Raw genomic sequence first — 27,698 nt, 5'->3', positions numbered from 1 at the left:
ATAGGGGGTTTTGGTCGAGGTGGTGTGTGAAGTGAGAGTGTCAGGGAGAATGATTTGGTAAACAGAGAAGAGGTAGTGAAAGCTTTGCAGATGATGAAAGCTGGCAAGGCGGCAGGTCTGGATGGTACTGCCGTGGAATTTTTTATAAAAGGGGGTGACTGTGATGTTGACTGGTTGATGAGGATATTCAATGTATAAGTTTGTTAAGTATTCCTGGGAAATTATATGGGAGGGTATTGATTGAGAGGGTCAAGCATCAGATTGGGGAAGAGCAGTGTGGTTTAGAGAAGTGGTAGAGGATGTGTGGATCAAAATGTTTGCTTTGAAGAATGTATGTGAGAAATACTTAGAAAAACAGATGGATTGGTAAGTAGCATTTATGGATCTGGAGAAGGCATATGATAAAGCTGATAGAGATGCTTTGTGGAGGGTATTAAGAGTATATGGTGTGGGAGGCAAGTTGCTAGAAGCAGTGAAAAGTTTTATCGAGGATGTAAGGCATGTGTATGAGTAGGAAGAGAGGAAAGTGATTGCTTCCTAGTGAATGTCAGTTTGCGGTAGGGGTGTGTGATGTCTCCATGGTTGTTTAATTTGTTTATGGATGGGGTTGTTAGGGAGGTGAATGCAAGAGTTTTGGAGAGAGAGAAAACTATGCAGTCTGTTGTGGATGAGAGGGCTTGGAAAGTGAGTCAGTTGTTGTTCGCTGATGATACAGTGCTGGTGGCTGATTAGGTTGAGAAACTGCAGAAGTTGGAGACTGAGTTTGGTACAGAGTGTGAAAGAAGAAAGTTGAGAGTAAATATGAATAAGAGCAAGGTTATTAGGTTCAGTAAAACTGAGGGACAAGTAATTTGGGAGGTAAGTTTGGATGGAGAAAAACTAGAGGAAGTGGTGTTTTAGATATCTGGGAGTGGATTTGGTAGCAGATGGAACCATGGAAGTGGAAGTGAGTCACAGGGTGGGGGAGGGGGTGAAGGTTCTGGGAGTGTTGAAGAATGTGTGGAAGGTGAGAACCTTATCTCGGAGAGCAAAAATGGGTGTGTTTGAAGAAATAGTGGTTCCCTAAATGTTATATGGTTGTGAGGCATGGGCTATAGATAAAGTTGCACGGAGGGTGGATGCGTTGGAAATGAGATGCTAGAGGACAATATGTGGCATGAGGTGGTTTGATCGAGTAAGTAATGAAAGGGTAAGAGGGGTGTGGTAATAAAAAGAGTGAGGTTGAGAGAGTAGAAGAGGGTGTATTGAAATGGTTTGGTCACATGGAGAGGATGAGTGAGGAAAGATTGACAAAGAGGATATATGTGTCAGAGGTGGAGGGAACAAAGAGAAGTGGGAGACCAAATTGGAGGTGGAAGGATGGAGTGAAAAAGATTTTGAGCGATTGGGGCCTGAACATACGGGGTCGATGTGCTGTCAATGGATTAAACAAGGGCATGTGAAGCATCTGGGGTAAACCATGTAAATTTTTGTGGGGCCTGGATGTGGAAAGGGAACTGTGGTATCAGTGCATTACACATGACAGCTAGAGACTGAGTGTAAATGAATGTGGCCTTTGTTGTCTTTCCTAGCGCTACCTCGCACGCACGCGGGGGGAGGGGGGTGCCATTTCATGTGTGTCAGAGTGGCGGAGGAAATGGATAAAGGTAGCATGTATGAATAAGTAAATGTGTACATATGTATAAGTCTATGATTTTTTTTCTTTTTTTTTTTCGCTGTCTCCCGCATTTGCGAGGTAGCGCAAGGAAACAGACGAAAGAAATGGCCCAACCCATCCCCATACACATGTATATACATACGTCCACACACGCAAATATACATACCTACACAGCTTTCCATGGTTTACCCCAGACGCTTCACATGCCCTGATTCAATCCACTGACAGCACGTCAACCCCGGTATACCACATCGATCCAATTCACTCTATTCCTTGCCCTCCTTTCACCCTCCTGCATGTTCAGGTCCCGATCACACAAAATCTTTTTCACTCCATCTTTCCACCTCCAATTTGGTCTCCCACTTCTCGTTCCCTCCACCTCCGACACATATATCCTCTTGGTCAATCTTTCCTCACTCATTCTCTCCATGTGCCCAAACCATTTCAAAACACCCTCTTCTGCTCTCTCAACCACACTCTTTTTATTTCCACACATCTCTCTTACCCTTACGTTACTTACTCGATTAAACCACCTCACACCACACATTGTCCTCAAACATCTCATTTCCAGCACATCCATCCTCCTGCGCACAACTCTATCCATAGCCCACACCTCGCAACCATACAACATTGTTGGAACCACTATTCCTTCAAACATACCCATTTTTGCTTTCCGAGATAATGTTCTCGACTTCCACACATTCTTCAAGGCCCCCAGGATTTTCGCCCCCTCCCCACCCTATGATCCACTTCCGCTTCCATGGTTCCATCCGCTGCCAGATCCACTCCCAGATATCTAAAACACTTCATTTCCTCCAGTTTTTCTCCATTCAAACTTACCTCCCAATTGACTTGACCCTCAACCCTACTGTACCTAATAACCTTGCTCTTATTCACATTTACTCTTAACTTTCTTCTTTCACACACTTTACCAAACTCAGTCACCAGCTTCTGCAGTTTCTCACATGAATCAGCCACCAGCGCTGTATCATCAGCGAACAACAACTGACTCACTTCCCAAGCTCTCTCATCCCCAACAGACTTCATACTTGCCCCTCTTTCCAAAACTCTTGCATCACCTCCCTAACAACCCCATCCATAAACAAATTAAACAACCATGGAGACATCACACACCCCTGCTGCAAACCTACATTCACTGAGAACCAATCACTTTTCTCTCTTCCTACACGTACACATGCCTTACATCCTCGATAAAAACTTTTCACTGCTTCTAACAACTTGCCTTCCACACCATATATTCTTAATACCTTCCACAGAGCATCTCTATCAGCTCTATCATATGCCTTCTCCAGATCCATAAATGCTACATACAAATCCATTTGCTTTTCTAAGTATTTCTCACATACATTCTTCAAAGCAAACACCTGATCCACACATCCTCTACCACTTCTGAAACCACGCTGCTCTTCCCCAATCTAATGCTCTGTACATGCCTTCCCCCTCTCAATCAATACCCTCCCATATAATTTCCCAGGAATACTCAACAAACTTATACCTCTGTAATTTGAAATATAATGTCTAGAATTTATCTCCAAAAAATAAATTTCCTTCAAAACCTCATTATGAGGATTATTTTTCATGGTGAATCCGAATCTGAGGTTAAAATTTTGTTTAGTTGTCTACAAGACCTTTAATTCATCTGTCAAATGAAGATAATTTCAAAGCATTATGTGATCGTTTGCATTGTATTCATTGAATATCTATCGGTAACTGAGAGCATTATGATATATTTTCCATGATTATCTCAAATATAGAAGGGTTTGAATATGTATCAATTTAGAAATAAAATGTTTTTGAAATGAAAAGTACCCTGCAATTTTGGTATTTTTCTCAGAAAAAAGATTTCCCTCAAAACTTTTCATGCTGAATACAAATCTGAGGTTAAAATATTGTTTAGTCATCTTTATGACCCTTAATTAAGCTGTCAAATGAAGGCAATTTCAAAGCAATTATCTAATCATTTGCATTGTATTTACTGGATATCTATTGATGACTGAGAGCATTATGATATATTTTCAACGATTATTTCAAGTATAGATGAGTTTGAATATGTTATGATTCAATTTTGAAATAAAAAGTTTTTTGAGCCGAAAAATACCCTGAACTATTCTATTCTACTATCTGTAATTTCTAGTATTTATCTCAGAAAAATTGATTCCTTTAAAATCTCATTTATATTTTTTATAAGGATTATTTTTCATGCTGAATACAAATTTGAGTTTGAAATATCGTTTGAATGTCTTCATGATCTTTAATTAAGCTGTCAAATGAAGGTAATTTCAAATCTTTATCTAACCATTTGCATCGTATTTACTGGATATTTATTGGTGACTGAGAGCATTATGACCTATTTTCCATGATTATTTCAAGTATAAAAGTGCTTAAATTTGTTGTTTCAATTTTTAAATAAAAAGTTTCATGAGCTGAAAAATACCTTGAACCATGTGCTGAAATGGTTTGGACACAAGGAAAGAATGAGTGAGGAAAGGTTGCCAAAGAGAATATATGTGTTAAAAGTGGAAGGAACAAGGAGAATGGGGGAACCAAACTGGGGATAAAGGATGGAGGGAAGAAGATTTTAAGCAATCAGGGCCTGAGTATGCAGGAGGGTGAAAGACGTGCACAGGATAAAGTGAATTGGAACAATGTGGTATACTGGGGTCGATATGTTGTCATTGGACTGAACCAGGGAATGTGAAGGGCCATGGGCAAACCATGGAGAGGTCAGTGGGGCGTAGATGTGGATAGGGAGCTGTGGTTTCAGTGAATTACATACGACAGCTAAAGAATGGATGTGATAGGATGTGGCCTTTCTTCATCTGTTCCTGGTGTTACCTCACTAACATAGGAAATGGCAATCAAGTATGGGACAAATATATTAGTGGTTAACACAGCTATGAATGACACTAAAAACAACTTATTTGATTCAAGATATGGTTGGGAGGATGGCACTGCCTCTGTTTAAGAAATGAGCAGTATTACTACTGGACATTTAAACAAAGCTTTCAGTTTGTATTCCTTCCTCTTCAAAAGTTCCACATGATACAAAGCAACAAAAATACATAGAATATGAAATATTTCAAAGATACTATACCTATACCATGTGAGAGTCCCAAGGTAGAATGAATAAGCTCCAGACATCAGGAAGACAAATGGAAAGCAGATGAGGGAGAACAAAGTGATGTGCAACCCATAACGAAGGGAACAAGTGGGCTTTGGCTTATCAGGACCTAGTGTTTGAGTGATGGATGCTTCCAGATCATCTAGTTCTTCTCTTGATAGATTCACCTGTAAGGACATTATATTCATTACTATCTCAGATGTTTACTCGTAATCAACTTAACTAACACAAAGACAACTGGTTTACTTGTATGCATATGTTTGTGTACATGAAGGTACACAAGTATCAACTCATACATATAAACAGACACTCATAAAAGTTATAAAAGTTATCAAAAAAGCGTGAAAAGCTGGTAAAATGTATAGGTAAGATATACATATGATACAGCACTGGGAAAGAGCTGTGCACTTACAAGACTCCATCTCTTGAATTTTCTTTACTTGTGAGTACACTTTTATTACTAAATTTATTGTTCACCCACTACTTTGACATCATAAAGGTACATCTTTAACTCTCTTCTAATATGGGTAGTTTTTGTGCTTACTACTGTTCTCATGGATCCTGAGTCTTCCTACTTTGATGCTGTCCAAATAAAAATTTCTCTGCCCTCTATAACTTTGCTTCTGTGTTTCATGTACTTCCCCCATGATTCCTCCAACTATGTATATCTTCGACTATTTGAATTCTTGTCATGAAGCACTGCTCTCTTCACATCCATGTAGTGAAATCCTCTATACTGGGGATTTCAATTTACACCAAAAAATATCGGTTAAGCTCTAACTGGGATGATCCTAGTAAAGCTGATGCCCTTTCTTTTTTCCTTCTTTACAATCTGAAACAAATTATCTAACAATCAACATGAGTTCCCAACCATCAAGATTGACTCTCCCAACACACTTTACCTATTTTTTACTTCTGAACCATCCCATTATACATACACTGTATTTGCTTCTCAGGCTTCTCTGTTCACCATATCATTTCTAATAAGGCTTGCACATCCTCTATCCCTCAACTCCACCCCTAAAAACACCAAATTTGGCAACATAACAAAGCTCATTAATTATCCCTGGGTGGTTTTGTGACTGACTTTCCTTGAGGTAGGTAATGCTTTGCTGTCCATAATGTGTCATGCTGTGCTTATTGTATAGCTGAGGTTATCTTGGCTGTGACAGAGTCCTACTTCTCTTCTACCAGACCTTTCTTCCCACAATCACGGTATGATTACTCTTGCTCTGATATCCATCACATTTGGGACAGAGTGTATAAGGACATGAAAATTTTCTCTTCCCTTGATAACCATTCTGCTTACATTTCTGCTTGGGAATACAGCAAAGCTGTTCTTTGTAATGACAGACACACCTTCAAGAAAGAGTGCTGATTAGAATTCCTCTCGTAGTGACAAATGTTTATGATCCTTAACCATAAGTATCTCCTCTGGTAACTTCTCTAATTTAACCTTTCCTCCTCTCTTCTGACCAGATCAATCTATGGTTAACTCTCCAAATGATACAGCACTCTCTTTTGGCACCTTATATTCTTCAATAAAATTTCAGTTCCATTTAACCTTGCATGGTTAAACAGACCAGTTTCTGTGTCCTCTGTTTCTGATGCTTGGGCTGTAAGAGAGATTTTCTTCTTCAAGAAGGTACAGCTGATGATGTCCCTGTCTTCAGATCTTGCTTACCTTCTTGAACAATGTCATGAAACATTTTCAGACTTAAAGTAGCAGTTTTTTTATTATTTTTATTTTGCTTTGTCGCTGTCTCCCGCGTTTGCGAGGTAGCGCAAGGAAACAGACGAAAGAAATGGCCCAACCCACCCCCATACTCATGTATATACATACACATCCACACACGCAAAATATACATACCTATACATCTCAATGTACACATATATATACACACAAAGACACATACATATATACCCATGCACACAGTTCACACTGTCTGCCTTTATTCATTCCTATCGCCACCTCCCCACACATGGAATACCATCCCCCTCCCCCCTCATGTGTGCGGGGTAGCGCTAGGAAAAGACAACAAAGGCCTCATTCGTTCACACTCAGTCTCTAGCTGTCATGCAATAATGCCCGAAACCACAGCTCCCTTTCCACATCCAGGCCCCACACAGCTTTCCATGGTTTACCTCAGACGCTTCACATGCCCTGATTCAATCCACTGACAGCACGTCAACCCCGGTATACCACATCGATCCAATTCACTCTATTCCTTGCCCGCCTTTCACCCTCCTGCATGTTCAGGCCCCGATCACTCAAAATCTTTTTCACTCCATCTTTCCACCTCCAATTTGGTCTCCCTCTTCTCCTCGTTCCCTCCACCTCCAACACATATATCCTCTTGGTCAATCTTTCCTCACTCATTCTCTCCATGTGCCCAAACCATTTCAAAACACCCTCTTCTGCTCTCTCAACCACGCTCTTTTTATTTCCACACATCTCTCTTACCCTTACATTACTTACTCGATCAAACCACCTCACAACACATATTGTCCTCAAACATCTCATTTCCAGCACATCCACCCTCCTGCGCACAACTCTATCCATAGCCCACGCCTCGCAACCATACAACATTGCTGGAACCACTATTCCTTCAAACATACCCATTTTTGCTTTCCGAGATAATGTTCTCGACTTCCACACATTCTTCAAGGCTCCCAGGATTTTCGCCCCCTCCCCCACCCTATGATTCACTTCCGCTTCCATGGTTCCATCCGCTGCCAGATCCACTCCCAGATATTTAAAACACTTTACTTCCTCCAGTTTTTCTCCATTCAAACTTACCTTCCAATTGACTTGACCCTCAACCCTACTGTACCTAATAACCTTGCTCTTATTCACATTTACTCTTCACTTTCTTCTTTCACACACTTTACCAAACTCAGTCACCAGCTTCTGCAGTTTCTCACATGAATCAGCCTCTCATCCACAACAGACCTCATTCTTGCCCCTCTTTCCAAAACTCTTGCATTCACCTCCCTAACAACCCCATCCATAAACAAATTAAACAACCATGGAGACATCACACACCCCTGCCGCAAACCTACATTCACTGAGAACCAATCACTTTCCTCTCTTCCTACACGTACACATGCCTTACATCCTCGATAAAAACTTTTCACTGCTTCTAACAACTTTCCACCCACACCATATATTCTTAAAGTAGCAGTATTAGCAAAAAACAAAAGACCAGTTGGGAGTCAAGATGATGTAATATGAGAATCACAGATTCTGGAGAAAACAGGACTGATTGTCAGGAAAAAAGTATTTTGAGGATAAAAATCATTCCATAAGCTGATAATGGTAGTTAATGTACTTCCTTGAGGGAAATCATTCCAAATGGAAATGAGTTAAGGCCTGGAAGTAAAGTAAAAGTTACCTTAGGAGTTATAGAATGGGATAATCATAACAAGAATGAATGGAGAATTATATCATATATTGGAGTTAAACACAGGATGAGCGGTAAGAGTTGAGAATTTGTGTGCATTCCAAGTGGCATGACATCAGAGCTTAGATGGTTGGTGACAAAGGTACAACAGACAATCATTAAATTCTGTTTATCTATCATTAATTAGTCTAGCTTGAGTCATTTTCCATTTCATCTCAACACAGAAATCTGAATATTTACTGGTAATATGGTAAAAATGGGAATTAATGAGCAAGAATAAAGGAATGATTGGGTCAATGAAAGATAAACGGGTATGTGGGCATGATAGAAATCTGAGGAAAAGACTGTTCATATCAGTACCAAAACAAACTGCAACCACACCTAGAGCATGTGCACCTGATCCATTGTCTGTCTGTGTAATTCATTCCACAAATGATTGATGAGTATGGTTCATGAATCTCAAATATTAGGTCATTAAAAAATGAAAAATCAGGTATTTTCTTTATTATCCTAAGTTGTTGCAGGATGGGGAAGTTAATCTACCCACATAATAGTCACTCAAGCATTTATAACTTAATGTTAAGTATGGCATATCTAAGGTTATCCTTGTTGAATACCCACAAACACATGTATACATGTACCTATGCTTCCTTCTTCCTGTCCTAGGAGTCCCTTCTATCCATATGAGGCTCCTTCAGCACTAAGAAAGCTGATCACATCCACCTGTCAGGACCACAGGTCATAAGTGTTGGGCAATTCAGTATTAAGTGCTCAGTGTCCTCTATATGGCAATTGCATCATGGGCATGAGGGGTCTTGGGATATGTTGAAACTGTTTTTGCAGTGTTATAGTGATGGGTGATATCCAGTGTGTAAGCAGGCCTGGGACTCATCTCTGCGTGTCTGGTAGCTGAAGTTTAAGAATGATTTGAAAGGTTGGTTGTTTAGTGCGTTTTAGGTTATTTCAGTGTGTATGTGTTCTTTCCATGTTTTATTTGCTTGGGGTTGCAGGATCTGTGAGGGGAGGTTACTGAAGTGTGAGGTAGGGGTAAGCTTTTTATTTACTTCTCTCTCTCTAGATATATATATTCATCTAATCTTATTATACTTGATCACCATTTCCCTCAAGGCATGGGCTATAGATAGGGTGGTACAGAGGAGGGTGGATGTGTTGGAAATAAAATGTTTAAGGACAGTATGTGGTATGAGGTGGTTTGATCGAGTAATTAATGAAAGGGCAAGAGAAATGCACGGTAATAAAAAGTGTAGTTGAGATAGCAGAAGAGAGTGTGTTGAAATGGTGTGGACATATGTAGAGGATGAGTGAGGAAAGGATGACAAAAAGGATATATGATACAGCGCTGCTGGCTGATTCGGGTGAGAAACTGCAGAAGTTGGTGACTGAGTTTGGTAAAGTGTGTGAAAAAAGAAAGCTGAGAGTAAATGTGAACAACAGGTACAGTAGGGTTGAGGGACAAGTCAATTGGGAGGTAAGTTTGAATGGAGAAAATCTGGAGGAAGTGAAGTGTTTTAGATATTTGGGAGTGGATTTGGCAGCAGATGGACTCATGGAAGTGGAAGTGAATCATAGGGTGGGGGAGGGGGCGAAAGTGTTGGGAGCGTTGAAGAATGTGTGGAAGGTGAGAACATTATCTCAGAAAGCAAAAATGGGTATGTTTGAAGGAATAGTGGTTCCCTAAATGTTATATGGTTGCAAAGCGTGGGCTATAAATAGGGATGTGCGGAGGAGGGTGGATGTGTTGGAAATGAGACGCTTGAGGACAATATGTGGTGTGAGGTGGTTTTATCGAGTAAGTAATGAAAGGGTAAGAGAGATGTGTGGTGAAAAAAAGGGTGTGGTTAAAAGAGCAGAAGAGGGTGTATTGAAAAGGCTTGGTCACATGGAGAGAAGGAGAGAGGAAAGATTGACAAAGAGGATTTATGTGCCAGAGATGGAGGGAACGAAGAGAAGTGGGAGACCAAATTGGAGGTGGAAGGATGGAGTGAAAAAGATTTTGTGAGATCGGGGCCTGAACATGCACGAGGGTGAAAGGCGTGCAAGGAATAGAGTGAATTGGAACGATGTGGTATACCGAGGTCAACGTGCTGTCAATGGATTGAACCAGGGCAGGTGAAGCGTCTGGAGTAAACCATGGAAAGTTTTGTGGGGCCTAGATGTGGAAAGGAAGCTGTGGTTTTGGTGCATTATACATGACAGCTAGAGACTGAGGGTGAAAGAATGTGGCCTTTGTTGTCTTTTCCTAGCGCTACCTTGTGCACATGTGGGGGGAGGGGGGGTGTCATTTCATGTGTGGCGGGGTGGCAACAGGAATGAATAAAGGCAGCAACTATGAATTATGTACATGTGTATATATATGTATATGTCTGTGTATGTATATATATGTATATGTCTGTGTATGTATATATATGTATATGTCTGTGTATGTATATATATGTATATGTTGAGATGTATAGGTATGTATATGCGCATGTGTGGAAGTGTACTTATTTACATGTGTATGTGGGTGGGTTGGGCCATTCTTTTGTCTGTTTCCTTGCGCTACCTCGCTAATGCTGAAGACAGCAACAAAGTATGATAAATAAATATATATATATATATATATATATATAATGCTGTCGGTGGATTGAATCAAGGCATGTGAAGCGTCTGGGGTAAACTATGGAAAGCTGTGTAGGTATATATATTTGCGTGTGTGGATGTATGTATATACATGTGTATGGGGGTGGGTTGGGCCATTTCTTTCGTCTGTTTCCTTGCGCTACCTCGCAAACGTGGGAGACAGCGACAAAGCAAAAAGAAAAAAAAAAAATATATATATATATATTTTCATTTATTTTATTTTGCTTTGCCGCTGTCTCCCACATTTGCGAGGAAGCGCAAGGAAACAGACGAAAGAAATGGCCTAACCCACCCCCATACACAATGTATATACATACACGTCCACACACGCAAATATACATACCCATACATCTCAATGTACACATATATATACACACACAGACACCTACATATATACACATGCACACAATTCACACTGTCTGCCTTTATTCATTCCCATCGCCACCTCACCACACATGGAATAACATCCCCATCCCCCCTCATGTATGCGAGGTAGCGCTAGGAAAAGACAACAGAGGCCCCATTCGTTCACACTCAGTCTCTAGCTGTCATGCAATAATGCCCAAAACCACAGCTCCCTTTCCACATCCAGGCCCCACAGAACTTTCCATGGTTTACCCCAGACGCTTCACATGCCCTGGTTCAATCCATTGACAGCACGTCGACCCCAGTATACCACATCGTTCCAATTCACTCTATTCCTTGCACACCTTTCACCCTCCTGCATGTTTAGGCCCTGATCACTCAAAATCTTTTTCACTCCATCTTTCCACCTCCAATTTGGTCTCCCACTTCTCCTCATTCCCTCCACCTCTGACACATATATCCTCTTGGTCAATCTTTCCTCACTCATTCTCGCCATATGACCAAACCATTTCAAAACACTCTCTTCTGCTCTCTCAACCACACTCTTTTTATTACCACACATCTCTCTTACTCTATTATTACTTACTCGATCAAACCACCTCACACCACATATTGTCCTCAAACATCTCATTTCCAGCACATCCACCCTCCTCTGCACAACTCTATCTATAGCCCATGCCTCGCAACCATATAACATTGTTGGAACCACTGTTCCTTCAAACATACCCATTTTTGCTTTCCGAGATAATGTTCTTGCCTTCCACACATTCTTCAACGCTCCCAGAATTTTTGCCCCCTCCCCCACCCTATGATTCACTTCTGCTTCCATGGTTCCATCCACTGCCAAATCCACTCCCAGATACCTAAAACACTTCACTTCCTCCAGTTTTTCTCCATTAAAACTTACCTCCCAATTGACTTGTCCCTCAACCCTACTGTACCTAATATCCTTGCTCTTATTCACATTTACTCTCACCTTTCTTCTTTCACACACTTTATCAAACTCACTCACCAGCTTCTGCACTTTCTCACCTGAATCAGCCACCAGCACTGTATCATCAGTGAACAACAACTGACTCACTTCCCCAGCTCTCTCATCCACAACAGACTGCATACTTGCCCCTCTTTCCAAAACTCTTGCATTCACCTCCCAAACAACCCCATCCATAAACAAATTAAACAACCATGAAGACATCACACACACACCTGCCACAAACCTACATTCACTGAGAACCAATCACTTTCCTCTCTTCCTACACGTACACATGCCTTACATCCTCAATAAAAACTTTTCACTGCTTCTAACAACTTGCCTCCCACACCATATATTCTTAATACCTTCCACAGAGCATCTCTATCAACTCTATCATATGCCTTCTCCAGATCCATAAATGCTACATACAAATCCATTTGCTTTTCTAAGTATTTCTCACATACATTCTTCAAAGCAAACACCTGATCCACACATCCTCTACCACTTCTGAAACCATACTGCTCTTCCCCAAGTAATATTATATTGATATTATATTAAAGTCTTACTCTAGACAGGAGAGGTACTGTACTTTTCAAAATCTACCAAAACAATAAAGATACATCATGCATAAAACTTCTTTACAAACCTTGACATCAATACTGTGTCCTTTTTTTTTGCCACGTTTAATGGTGCCAGTAAGAGTGACATATGAATCTAGACCTTCTGGCAGCTCCTCACTGAACACCACCTGTCCACCACTACCTCCACCATCACTACTGCCAGTTCCACCACAATCAGGCCCTATTGCTTCACTTCCAACAGGCTGCATAACAGGTTGCTCATCTCCTGATTCTATACTGTCACCAACCACCTTAACATTCCCTGCAATGATAATTTAGAATCTAATTTTTCTTCATCACATATATGTAGATGTGTGTTGTTAAAGAAACAATGGTTGAGCAACCAAAAGATGTGGCTTCAAAGCTGCAAAGAAGATGCTGTACATTAATTATCAAAAAAGTAGTTGCACATGACCCATGGTTTAAAAAGAAATACAAAACCTAAGTGCAACTCATAAAAGAGAAAGCAAGGACCTCAATTGAGGGATGATTAAAAATATAAGGGAGAAAATCAAGCTATTTTGCAAGAAGGTACACAGGTGTAACAGGGAGATCAGTGTGAAAAACAAGAGTATAGACTTATTTTGATATTGGATGAAGACAATAAATGTAAGTTTTTAAATTCAGAGAACCCTTTCTCTCTGAAACCGTGTTCTGTTAGCATGAGAGATATTCTGTAGCACATCCTCTAGAAATATTAGGGTTAGGTCCAACCCTCTGTCTTTCTGGTGGAAAAACACTTGCTTTCTTCATCCACTGCTTTCCTCTCAACTAATTAGTGGCCACTTACTTGTTTCAGGCCTACCCTTTGTCAATCAGACTACCACAGAAATGACATGATTGACCTACTGGCTCTTGGTCACTGACAGCTCAGAATTTGGAAATCACAGGCATCAACCTAAAAGCAGTCACAGTTGGTACACAAAAAGTATTTTTGAAAAAAGATGAGGGGAAGGCAGCACAGGGGAAAAAATGCTCATTGGACATCTTAATGAGAAAGGTTTTTCAAATTTCAGAGCCAATATTTCTCTCTTCTGGAGTATGTCCCATAATCATCAGAGAATACCCATAGGAAGTAGAAGAGTTTAGACAAAACTTTCAGACAAGAAGACTATGCCTAAATGCAGAATAAGTATCTTTGATGGTGATAGGGGCATACTAGAATCTGTCTACTGTGAAGGAGGGATCCCCAGAGCCACACAGGGTAGATTCACAATGCCCAAGCTAAGGTACTGTCTGATGAAGATGGTATACAGGTGCCAAACAGCACTTCTATTCTGATTTTTTCCAATGAAAGGTCTCTCAGGAAGGCTAAGAATGAAGTTAACTTCACATTATGTAAAGTTTCTTAATTCACAGAAGGATGTTGCTAGCCAAAAGGGATTTCATGGTTCCATGGAACACAAAATATGTTCCCCTTAATAATCTCTGTATAAATCCAAATGTCTCTAAGCGAATTAACTTGGCATATAGCATGAAATTTCTTTATGACGTCTTTCAAGAGATCATGACAAAAGGAAAATTTCTAAATCTGACGGTTTCATTCTTAGCCAGGAATTTAAAGTAGGTGTTTGTCATTAAAGAGAAGTCTTGAGTCTGGACATATCACATAATTCATTAACCCTCCTTCTAAAGCCCATGGCCATAATATAAGCAAAGAGAGTTTTCATGAGAAGACAACGAAGAGCTAATCTCTCAGAAAAACTATAGATATAAACTGCTTAGACTTACGAAAGATCCCAATTAGGTTGCTGTGGAGATGTAACTGGTCTCCTAAGAAAGGAAGATTGGAGAGGTCTATCCCAAGCAGAGCCCAACAGATTAATACCAAAACCCCGAGTTAAGGGCTCTTCAGGGGTATTCTTTTGTAAGGCAATGTCACGGTAATAGTAGGGAAGAATTTCAAACAGAAAGAAGCCTTCAGCTATGTCCAAGATATTAGATTCCTTAAGAAAGGTCTAAAAGGCTCTCCAGACTGACTGGTACTGTCTTGAGTGGAAGGATGAATGCTATATCATATTTGTGAAGTATTCCCTAAAACTCTGCCTGAAGAAGTGTCAGAGGAAAAACCATACATATAAATTCCAGAAACCATGACTTTGATGTTCGAAACAGTAAAAACCTGAAGCGGTCAAGAGGACACTGAATTATAAACCAAAAAGTGTGGCTGAAGGAGTATGACACCAAGGTTTTATGTCCCATTTAGGGGCTCCAAGCATTACTAACCCCAAAAAGCAAGGAGTTTGAGAAGCACCTTTCCTTACAGATGTATTGGTGGAAAAAGATAGATCAGGTTCCAATTCAGGAACAATGTGTATATTTAAACTACCCTATATGTACTGACTCTGGTCAGCTATGCTAACCACTAAATCACAGAGGCTCATTCTGGTGTGCATCCATATCTCTAGCCATAAACTTTACCATGCAAAAAAAAAAGTGCCAATAGCCCCTAAAAACTAGTTTAATCTAGCAATGACAACACCTAGTCTGCTGATCTTATTACATTTTCCAAACACATGTTTTACTAGATACATTTCACTGTGATGGAAAATGGATGTCAATGCTTCTTTGCACTCATCTACATACTACTTAAAGATCTGTTATGCCCTTACTCATTACAGTTCTAAGACTTCTAACTGACATCCCAAAGTTGTTTACAATGGCCTCTTTATCAAAAGCAACTTTGGCAATAGCATCATCTATATCATGGTCCCAGAAACGTAAGAGAGGAAGTCCAAAACAAATCAATTTAAATTCCTTGACCAATACTGCTTACATGTCTGTATCTGGCTTCAGAGACAAACATATTATTGGACATTCTGGTTTCAGTTTATATAGGGCAAGTGGAGAGATAAAGCAACATTCCTGCTCTTTTACCACACTTATTTACCACAGTACAATTTGAGCCTTATAAGATGACTTTTTTAACTGGTGTATCATACATACTATTCTCAATCCAGGCTGGCATGTGTTAAGATCTAACAATGCTAGATGCTAGTACCTCTTATCCTACAGTGTTCACTGACAAATTGGTATTGGAAATTTTCCTGTATATATTGAAATCCTGTATCTGTGACTCTCTGTCGCCATGAGAATCCAAAGTCCCCCAGGCTATTTCTATATAATTCAAAGTCCTCATCATTAGTACTTCACAATCTCTGAAAAATACATATTCTACAGCTTTATGTACCACCCTGATTGTTTCTTCACTGTTCTCAAAGTATATTTGTTCTGGAATGTTAAAATTCTTTGGAGGATTACATAATGTTAGTGCTATGCAATTCTTTTCTAAAGTTACTCAATATCATATATTTGCATAAATGGGTCATCTTCCATGATTTACAGAAATTCATGGTTATCTCTTATTAAGAGGGCCAATTCTCCCATCTCCTTTCCCCTCTCTTTCTCTTTTTACCATCATGTGCCTTTCTGGGAAGAACAGGTGAGACCTCTTTAGTAAGCCTAGTTTCCATAACGCCAACAACATCAGGTGCACTTTCCTCTATATGATCCTTGAATTCCAGCTCTTTACCATTAAATACTAGTCCCCTAATATTTGTATACATTACCTTCAGTCAGATATTATCATCTGACATTCCTGATCTTTCTGCAGTGCTGGCAGTGCTGCTTTGTCCTCGTCTCATTTGGTGTCTAGTTTTTGCCTTGTGACTGTTTTCTTTACTCTTCTCCCTCTCTTCTTTTGATCATCACAAGTGATGAATACTCAACTGAATTCCACCTTGTTTACCTAAGTAAGTCTTGGTTAGATGACTCCACAAAAAACAACCATAACCAGTCAACCACTCATGTCATGATTACAGCCACCAATTCTTTTCCTTTCTTTTATCATTGAAACTGCAACTGTTAATTCTATAGCCTCCAGTAATCTTTTTATGAGCATTTCTTTTTCTTTTCCCCTTTCCTCTTCATCTGGTGTATGATCTTCCAAATAATAAAATCAGTATCATAAGTCTTTCAACCTCCTACTTAAGTAATCTTTCTCATTTTGGTGCACAGACTTTTATGCTGAGGTTGAACTTTCAACCTCTGTGCCTTTAACTTTCTCTTAAATCACCCTTTTTGCTAACAAGCATTGGTTCTGTAGGCTCTACATTTTCCTACACATTTCATTATCCTGGCCATAATGTTCCAGAGATGCTTTACCTCTCTAATAGTGCATTTTGTTCTTTCTAGAGCCTCACTTAAATTTCTGTGTACCTCATTTTGTAAGACCCCAGGTCTATGTTACATAAAAGTTCATGTTCTGCATCTGTTGATCAGCAGTGGATATTGCTCCCGCACCTCCCTGCTCTTTCAATTGCTCCTTCTCCACCTCCCTGCCCTAGACCTAAAAATTCTTTAAGTGTTAAAGTCACTTCCTCTAGCTGAACAGCTTCTAGGACATCTAGAAAAGACCTACCTGCCATAAATGCTTTTTAATGAATAAGCCTATTTTCCTCTGCCTCTGTAACCCTGAATCGCATCAACTAACCTGAATTTTTGTTTATACCCACTGACTATATTTTTCAGATTACTAAGTCCATTCCTCATCTTATGACACATTTCAAGGTCTTTAACTTGATTCCTCAGTTTGTGAATTTCCAAGTCTTTCTATGTTATCTTCTCATCCATTTTCTGAATATTTCAAATGTTTCCAAATTACTGACCTCTTGTGATTCATGTTTGTTTCTCTCTTTTCGTCTTCCTGTGAATCTAGCCAAAACTAAATGGTCTTGATACTTCCTCATATTTGACTCCAAATTTAGTATCAAATTGAAAAAAGTAAAAAACTGAAAAACTTTAGCTTTTCAATCTCTTTTGTATGCTTATGCTTAGTTTCCACAATTCCAACATCAGGTGCACCTTCCCTTATACAATCCTTGAATTCCCAGTATATGTTACTTTCAGTCAGACCTAACCATCACCAAAAATCCTGACCTCTGGTTTGCTTTGACTATCCCTGCATGTCTTATCTAAGTAAATTCCCAGCTTTCTCGCAATGCCAAAGATCTTGTGCTCTTCCCCTAAAACAGTGAGAATAACATTTACGGCTTGACATAAAAATAAGATCTATCCAGGGAATATTTTAAATAATCTATTGTTCTGTTGCTTTTTGGTTGTAAATATTTTGCCAACTCTTAATGGGTCTAGGTTACATTTCTTTAACACACTTGCTTACTTTCCCCCATGTCAGCCACTCAATATTCATTTCAAAATATTTTGGTCTACTGAGGTTGGTAACACACCAGGCACTTGAACTGAAATCTAAAATCTTCCCTCTTTCAACTGTTGCTGCGGAAAGCAGTAGTATTGAACTTATTTAGCAATGCTACCCCTTGAGTTATCCAACAACATGGTAATCAATCCCATACATGCTTGAATGCTTAAATGGCAAATATGTAAAAAAGGGAAATCAAAAAGGAATGACAAAGTTACATCTGATCATTTGTACAATACACTTTGATCCACTGATCTCATTCCCTGTTGTTATTAGCCCTACGTTAAGTAAAATCCATGACAAGTGATTCTTTATTTCATCAAGATACTCCTGTAATATTAGCCTATTTTATTAAGTTAGTATGATGAAAAATAATAGGCACCAGGACGGACCCCTGGGGGACACCAGTACAATGGGTGAACTCAGTGATGATTCATCAATCATTACAACTCTTTGCCTCCAATCACAAAACCACGCTTCTATCCAGTGTCCTATGCAATGAGATTTATGCTTGTGAAGCCCTATCTCTTCAGCACTCTCTTCTACCACATCCTCTTGACTTTATGCGTGCTGTCATAATTAACCATGACCTCCCTCAATGTTCCAATCATCCAACACTTTTATACTTAATTACAAGTTTCTTACTTAATTTCAAATTATTTCCTCAGATTCCTGTATCCCTACATCTCCCAAAGTACTCTCCATTGTCCACTTTGTTGATCTCATGTAAAAAATTGAAGGTTGTGATTAGGCGAGCCCTCACTCCTCTCTCTTCCAAGGTGGGTAAATTTAAAGCCCCCAACCTTTCCCTGTAGCTTAGCTCTCTCAATTCTGGTAACACCTTTGTTGCCCTCCTCTGGATCTTGTCTGGGAGTTCCTTCTGCTTATTCTGGTGTGGTGAACAAACCTGGGAAGCACATTCTAGTTTTGGCATTCTGCAGGATACAAATAGCTTGCTAAATAACTCTTTATCAATGTACTTGAAAAATATTCTTATCTTTGTCAGCACACGCTTCGTATCCTTAGCTATTCTCCTAATATGGGACTTGGGCAACAGGTTAGGGATGATCCTCCTTTCCCAGTAGACAGTTTGTCTCCTTAACAATTCTCCTAATACAGGACTTGAGCAACAGGTTAGGGCCTATGTCTGCTTTTGGGCAACAGGTTAGGGGCTATGTCTGCTTTTAAGTCCCTCTAACACACAGAATCTTGAAGCTTATTTCTTGCAAGGTAATAATTGTACTGAGTGTGTCTTTTGCTTCCTCCCATTCTCATTACTCTCCATTTGCTCAATATTTTGTAAACCATGTTTCATACCAACTTTGAAGTCTGTTTAGGTCCCCTTGTAAGCTGATGCAATCCTCCCAATTTTCTATTTTCCATATGACTTTTGCATCATCTGCAAACATTTTCAGGTAGGATTCCGTAACTTCAGGCAAGTCATTAATGAAGATCAAGAAGAGTAATAGTCCCAGAACTGAACCACATGGCAATTTGCTGGTAACCTCAACTCATTTGGAAAAGGCTCCTTTGAAATGCATCCTTTGTTCCCTCCTACTGAGATAATCTATCCAACAAAGGAGTTTCCCCTATGTTCCTGCTTGGTGGTTTAGCTTCATAATCAGTCCCTTATGTGGTACAGTGTCAAATGCCTTCTGGCACTACAGATACTGCAGTCCACTCAGCCTTCCCTTTTGTCCAGGACTGAGCTCACTCTTGTATAACTCTAAGAGGCTAGTTAATTATGACCTCCTTCCCCTAAAACTATGCTGTCTCTCACTTAAGACATTTCTCCTCCCCAGAAAGTCATCCATTTGCTTTCTAATGATCTTTTTCAGAACTGTAAACACCAACTTGTTAGTGAGACCAGTCTGTAGTTCAATGGCTGTTCCCAGCCTCCTTTCTTGTGCACATGTATGTCATTTGCTGTTTTTCATCCCCTTGGCACTATGCCTCTCTCCAGTGACATTTTGAACAGTAATTCAAGTGGTCTATCAAGTGTATCTGTACACCCATTTAGCAAATATAATAAAATTTCATCAAGACCATGAGCCTTGTATGGGTCAAGTCCTTTAAATATTGTTAATATCTTTTCTAGATATCTTAAAGATTTCCAAAACCTCCTCCCCATTTCATCTCACTAGTGTTCAGGCAATATTGCCTTACACTGTGAAAGTATTTGAACTTGCTACTCATTTCCAAACATATCCTTACATCATCTACAACATTTCCTTCTAAATCACTTAAATTGGAATAGTTTTGGATCTTCAGTTGCCTTGTCCACAATATTCTTTTAAAAGTTTCCTTGTTCTCTTTTCTTATCCTACTATACTTTTTCTGTGCTCTCTTATACCTTGCCAATGTCAGCTGGCTAAAGTGTTGTCAGTATCTTTGTCACTGCAAGTCTTAAAGCTCCTTTGCTTTATGACACCTTATACTGGCGGTTCCCAAACTTTTTAAAATAATGTCCCATTTTGGTTTTCACAAGACCCCCCATTCATATGTTTTATTTCAATAAATTTCAAATCCTGCATTAAGTATATGTTTTAGTGTTGCTGAGGATAAGCTAACTGGCAATCAATATATTCTTGCATGCCATGAACATGGATGAAGACATGCAAAACAGAGCCTTGAATTCCAGTTCTTTAACAACGATATCAACAATTTTGAAATCTTAGGAAATACACAGACAAAACTAGTGGTAAACGTCTTCATGGGCAAAGCATATTAAAGGAATATGCAATTGATTAAAGTGATTGGGGGAGAACTGTACTATGGATTCTCAAAACCTAGAAAGATTTATCACTGGTACTTAATCATTGCATATGCTAATTAACTTTGCTCACTCCAGCTCCTTACCAGTAATGAAATTCTCCAACATCCTGAACACATCTCTGCAAGTAGGGATAATCATCAATTAAGAAAACAGGTACTCTCCTTTCACAGAGGTAATCCAGGTAATTAGCATACACAAACAATGGCAAACAAGGGGCAGAATCTATTGATTTATCCAAATGAAGCATGAAGCAGGGGCTTCTTTCATTTGCACAACATGATGCAAAATGTCCTTGCTCATCTCAGAGATTAATTGTATCCAAAAATAGAGATATTTGGTTCATCTTTCTTCCTTGTTGTTGGCTTGATAAGGTCCTCTCTGATTTTATGGGACTTCTTACAGTAAGTAGTATGGAGAGCAATACAGTATGATGCTTTTAGGGCACATTAACTTCTCTGAACAAAGTTATCAGTTGAATCCAGACTGGCAGATTTCAAATATTACCCTTCTTTTTTGATGAATTTGGTGTCTTCCTGCAAACCCTACATGACTTCTTTTGAAATGGTCTTTTAACTTCCTAGGTTACATGCTCTCTGTATAAAGAACTTTTTTGCAAGGAACACACTGAGGCTTTTCAGTGGTCTTGTCATCATTGCTTGTGAAGCCCCACAATATAAACACTTCTTTGTATGCCTTATCAGGCATAAATAGACTGCCTGCTTGTTGTTACCACATGAGTGAAAAGTCACCTTCGGTGAGGTTGTATCATTGGAGTATAATCTTGAAGAGTTTCCCTGCTGAAGTACAACGTTGAAGCTGCATGAACCCCAGGAGGTGTTCCACATGCGGAAAAGGTATACACTAAATTCAGCTCCAATCTCTTCACAATAACACTTTAAACAATCTGGAATTTGTGGCAATATCTCTCATATGAATAACAATTCTAAAACCTTAAAAAACACACTGACAAGACCATGGGGTAAATGCATTCACTGCCAAAGCATACTAAAGAAACATGCAGCAGGCAAATGTGAGTGAGGGGGGTGAACCTAATACTTGGAACCTAAAAAACTTGCCAGCTTGTGGACATATCATAAGTGAAAAGTCACCTTCATTGAGGCTGCATCTTTGGAGCACTAACTTATCAAAGAACTTTTCACTCCAAAGAATCCATCCTTCCCCTGCTAATGACAGAGTGCAGCCTTCAAGCTACATAACTCCTTGGAGAAAGGGTCCTAGGGTTATATGATACTGTTATAATAATTTCCTGAAGCCATAATTCACAGATCTGGGGGTTGAAATAAGCATAGAAATAAGTTATCAACAAAAGATTTGTAGAAAGATTTTTGAAGTGTAATGTTCTCTCATTTAAATGAGAATATAAAAAGGCTGGTTACACATCTGGAAAACATCCCTAAACATATTTGCTTATTTTAACATATGCTTATTTTAACCCCCAGATCTGTGAATTATGGCTTCAGGAAATTATTATTACAGTATCATATAACCCTAGGATCCTTTCTCCAAGGAGTTATGTAGCTCGAAGGCTGGTGATTGGGAATACCTGGTTTAAAAAAAGATATACATAAGTATACGTATGTAAGTAGGAGAGATGGCCAGAGAGCGTTATTGGATTATGTGTCAACTGATAGGCGCATGAAAGAGAGACTTTTGGATTTTAATGTGCTGAAAGGTGCAACTGGAGGAATGTCTGATCATTATCTTGTGGAGGCGAAGGTGAAGATTTGTAGAGGTTTTCAGGAAAGAAGAGGGAATGTTGGGGTGCAAAGAGTGGTGAGAGTAAGTGAGCTTGGGAAGGAGACTTGTGTAAGGAAGTACCAGGAGAGACTGAGTACAGAATGGAAAAATGTGAGAACAAAGGACGTAAAGAGAGTGGGGGAGGAATGGGATGTATTTAGGGAAGCAGTAATGGCTTGTGCAAAAGATGCTTGTGGCATAAGAAGCGTGGGAGGTGGGCAGATTAGAGAGGGTAGTGAGTGGTGGGGTGAAGAAGTAAGATTATTAGTGAAAGAGAAGAGAGAGGCATTTGGACGATTTTTGCAGGGAAATAATGCAAATGACTGGGAGATGTATAAAAGAAAGAGGCAGGAGATCAAGAGAAAGGTGCAAGAGGTGAAAAAGAGGGCAAATGAGAGTTGGGGTGAGAGAGTATCATTAAATTCTAGGGAGAATAAAAAGATGTTCTGGAAGGAGGTAAATAAAGTGCGTAAGACAAGGGAACTAATTGGAACTTCAGTGAAGGGGCTAATGGGGAGGTGATAATAAGTAGTGGTGATGTGAGAAGGAGATGGAGTGAGTATTTTGAAGGTTTGTTGAATGTGTTTGATGACAGAGTGGCAGATATAGGGTGTTTTGGTCAAGGTGGGGTTCAAAGTGCAAGGGTTAGGGAGAATGATTTGGTAAACAGAGAAGAGGTAGTAAAAGCTTTGCGGAAGATGAAAACCGGCAAGGAATCGGGTTTGGATGGTATTGCAGTGGAATTTATTAAAAAAGGGGGTGACTGTATTGTTGACTGGTTGGTAAGGTTAACTAATGTATGTATAACTCATGGTGAGGTACCTGAGGATTGGCGAAATGCTTGCATAGTGCCACTGTACAAAGGCAAAGGGGATAAAAGTGAGTGCTCAAATTACAGAGGTATAAGTTTGTTGAGTATTCCTGGGAAATTATATGGGAGGGTATTGATTGAATAGGTGAAGGCATGTACAGAGCATCAGATTGGGGAAGAGCAGTGTGGCTTCAGAAGTGGTAGAGGATGTGTGGATCAGGTGTTTGCTTTGAAGAATGTATGTGAGAAATACTTAGAAAAGCAAATGGATTTGTATGTAGCATTTATGGATCTGGAGAAGGCATATGATAGAGTTGATAGAGATGCTCTGTGGAAGGAATTAAGAATATATGGTGTTGGAGGCAAGTTGTTAAAAACAGTGAATAGTTTTCATCGAGGATGTAAGGCATGTGTACGTGTAGGAAGAGAGGAAAGTGATTGGTTCTCAGTGAATGTAGGTTTGTGGCAGCGGTGTGTGATGTCTCTATGGTAGTTTAATTTGTTTATGGATGGGGTTGTTTGGGAGGTGAATGCAAGAGCTTTGGAAAGAGGGGCATGTATGCAGTCTGTTGTGGACGAGAGAGCTTGGGAAGTGAGTCAGTTGTTGTTCGCTGATGATACAGCGCTGGTGGCTGATTCGGGTGAGAAACTGCAGAAGCTGGTGACTGAGTTTGGTAAAGTGTGTGAAAGAAGAAAGCTGACAGTAAATGTGAATAAGAGCAAGGTTATTAGGTACAGTAGGGTTGAGGGACAAGTCAATTGGGGGTAAGTTTGAATGGAGAAAAACTGGAGGAAGTGAAGTGTTTTAGATATCTGGGAGTGGATTTGGTAGTGGATGGAACCATGGAAGTGCAAGTGAATCATAGGGTGGGGGAGGGGGAGAAAGTTCTGGGAGCACTGAAGAATGTTTGGAAGTCGAGAACATTATCTCGGAAAGTAAAAATGGGTATGTTTGAAGGAATAGTGGTTCCAACAATGTTATATGGTTGCAAGGCATGGGCTATAGAGAGAGTTGTGTGGAAGAGGGTGGATATGCTGGAAATGAGGTGTTTTGAGGACAATATGCGGTGTGAGGTGGTTTGATCGAGTAAGTAATAATAGGGTAAGAGAGATATGTGGTAATAAAAAGAGTGTGGTTGAGAGAGCAGAAGAGGGTATTTTGAAATGGTTTGGTCACATGGAGAGAATGAGTGAGGAAAGATTGACAAAGAGGATATATGTCAGAGGTGGAGGGAACGAGGAGAAGTGGGAGACCAAATTGGAGGTGGAAACATGGAGTGAAAAAGATTTTGAGCGATCGGGGCCTAAACATGCAGGAGGGTGAAAGGAGTGCAAGGAATAGAGTGAATTGGAACGATGTGGTATACTGGGGTCGATGTGCTGTCAATGGATTGAACCAGGGCATGTGAAGCGTCTGGGGTAAACCATGGAAAGTTTTGTGGGGCCTGGATGTGGAAAGGGAGCTGTGGTTTCAGTGCATTATTACATGACAGCTAGAGACTGAGTGTGAACGAATGGGGCCTTTGTTGTCTTTTCTTAGCACTAACTTGCGCACATCAGGGGGGATGGGGTTGTTACTTCATGTGTGGCGGGGTGGCGAAGGGAATGAATAATGGCAGACTATGAATTATGTACATGTGTATATATGTACATGTCTCTGTGTGTGTATATATGTATACGTTGAGATGTATAGATATGTATCTGTGCGTGTGTGGACGTGTATGTGTATACATGTGTATATGGGTGGGTTGGGCCATTCTTTCATCTGTTTCCTTGCGCTACCTCGCTAACACGGGAAACAGCGACAAAGCAAATAAAAAAAAATATTTGAAAACATTCAGTCTTGGTTTGTATAAAATGTGACTGATATATTCTATCACTGCTATTTTCAACTTCATATGTAGCCTAATTGTAAGGAAAAAAATCTAGTTTTCATGTCATGTGAGCCAACACAGGGGAGTGATGACAGTCTGGTTAGCTCCAACCATAATCTACAACTCATCACGATACCAGTAAGTAATGACTTCTATTTATCTATCCATATCTGACACCTGTTCCAATTGGAACTCCCTCAAAGGGGTGGCCAAGGAAAGTCTCCATAACAAAAGAACTCCAGTGCTGCTTCTCAGCTTTTAATGCCTCACCCCTAACAGGCCACTGGCAGAGGGCAAGTCTAGTGCAGAGTTTGCAGAGGATCCTACCTAATGCTCCTAATGACTACTTCTGTCTAATGCTCCTACCTGCTACTTCTACCTACTGTTTCCACCTAATGCTCCTGCCTAAATGTTCCAATCTTCTACATCTATCTATGGCTCCTACCATTCTGCCAAGAGGCAAGGCTAGCACACAGTGCTCACCGCAGGAAAATCTACAGTCACAAAGGATGAACAGTATGAGGTAAACATTGTCAAGTGTTACATATGACAAGGAGAGATTGTATGTTTGTGGGCAGAATGCCAGTAGTCCACATGTTAGAGAGGCAGAAAGAAAAGACAGCTACCTGGGTCAGAGGAGTAAAACTTGACAACCACTAAAGTGCTGGCTCACCAAGCAGATGTCACTAACATTCCTGATAACCAGGCAGGTAGTACTGGTAATATACCTCCCAGGTCTTTGGCTGCCAACCAACTACTTCCTACTCTAGCCAACTTATTTTCTTATCCTATCACTCTTTTAAATATCCATTTCAGTTACCAAAGCAGCCATTTTCAGACAATTCTTTTCTTGGTGTCCATAACTGATTTCTATCACTCATTCCTCCTAGCTAGGAAATAAACTTACATATTAGGAAAGGCAATGAACCAAGCAAGAAACACACTCCCTGTTCATAGAGCTACAGTAATATCTATTGAATTATAGAAGAACTATAAAGAAGTAGACGTGTAGTTTTGTTTAATAATGTCATATCAAAACTACATACAGATCAAGGTTGCAAATTCACAGATGAAAAGAAAAAGAAAGACTAGCACACAAGCCAAATTACTGGAGTACAGTGATACATATCCAGCTCATTTTGTTTGTATTTCTTCTTATCAATACTAGTATCACCATGTCATCCCTAAAACATGGGTGAATTACTCTGAGAAAAAATTTCCCCAATCAAATACTACTTGAGTTAAAGCTAAGATAGTGCAGATTCATTGTTTCCATTTTAATGCATGAAGATGTATGATGACTAAAAATTTCCCATGCTGCAAAGAATGCTAGAATCTGAAAGTGAAGATAGAGAAAGGGAGAGGCATAGATACCTTCCCCAACTAAAGACATACCTTCATGTTGACCATCTTCTTGGCTATTCCTTTGCTGCTCTGTAGACTCAGCCATGGAAGCATCATCCACAAATATGGCACTGTTGCGGTGAATGCTGTCTGTATGCACAAAAGATAATTGATAAATACTTCCACATCCATTTATCATTGTATCACTAAAATACTGAGACATTCTCTTAGACATGAGCATAAAGAGTGTATCCTAAGAAAAATCATTGGTACAATATAGTTCTTACTATCCCACAATATCATGTTACTAATTATGTATTTTCTGTCTTTATTAATCAAACCATTATATTGACGGAATGCATGCATAGTGCCACTGTACAAAGGCAAAGGGGATAAAGGTGAGTGCTCCAATTACAGAGGTGTAAGTTTGTTGAGTATTCCTGGGAAATTATATGGGAGGGTATTGATTGAGAGGATGAAGGCATGTACAGAGCATCAGATTGGGGAAGAGCAGTGTGGTTTCAGAAGTGGTAGAGGATGTGTGGATCAGGTGTTTGCTCTGAAGAATGTATGTGAGAAATACTTAGAAAAGCAAATGGATTTGTATGTAGCATTTATGGATCTGGAGAAGGCATATGATAAGAGTTGATAGATATGCTCTGTGGAAGGTATCAAGAATGTATGGTGTTGGAGGCAAGTTGTTAGAAGCAGTGAAAAATCTTTATCGAGGATGTAAGGCATGTGTACGAATAGGAAGAGGGGAAAGTGACTGGTTCTCAGTGAATGCCGGTTTGCGGCTGGGGTGCGTAATGTCTCCATGGTTGTTAAATTTGTTTAAGGATGGGGTTGTTACGGAGGTGAATGCAAGAGTTTTGGAGAGAGGGGCAAGGATGCAGTCTGTTGTGGATGAGAGGGCTCGGGAAGTGAGTCAGTTGTTGTTTACTGATGATAAAATGCTGGTGGCTGATTCGGGTGAGAAACTGCAGAAGCTGGTGACTGAGTTTGGTAAAGTGTGTGAAAGAAGAAAGCTGAGAGTAAATGTGAATAAGACCAAGGATTTTAGGTACAGTAGGGTTGAGGGACAAGTCAACTGGGAGGTAAGTCTGAAAGGAGAA

General features: G+C 39.8%; 1 protein-coding gene across 3 annotated transcripts in view; it reads right to left on the bottom strand.

The window, feature by feature from the left end:
• Positions 1–27,698, bottom strand: part of LOC139760426 (uncharacterized) — a 135,278-nt gene that overhangs the window by 35,362 nt on the left and 72,218 nt on the right. For all 3 annotated transcript variants that reach the window (XM_071683660.1, XM_071683649.1, XM_071683668.1), the window contains exons 5-7: positions 26,635–26,733; positions 12,829–13,064; positions 4,773–4,966 (exon numbers count right to left, since the gene is read on the bottom strand). In XM_071683660.1, coding sequence (XP_071539761.1) covers positions 4,773–4,966; positions 12,829–13,064; positions 26,635–26,733 — 529 coding nt within the window. The remainder of the gene's footprint in view (positions 1–4,772; positions 4,967–12,828; positions 13,065–26,634; positions 26,734–27,698) is intronic.

This window comes from Panulirus ornatus, chromosome 3 (assembly GCF_036320965.1).
Source record: "Panulirus ornatus isolate Po-2019 chromosome 3, ASM3632096v1, whole genome shotgun sequence".
NCBI lineage: Eukaryota > Metazoa > Arthropoda > Malacostraca > Decapoda > Palinuridae > Panulirus > Panulirus ornatus.
This window is presented reverse-complemented; position numbering and strand designations above follow the sequence as displayed.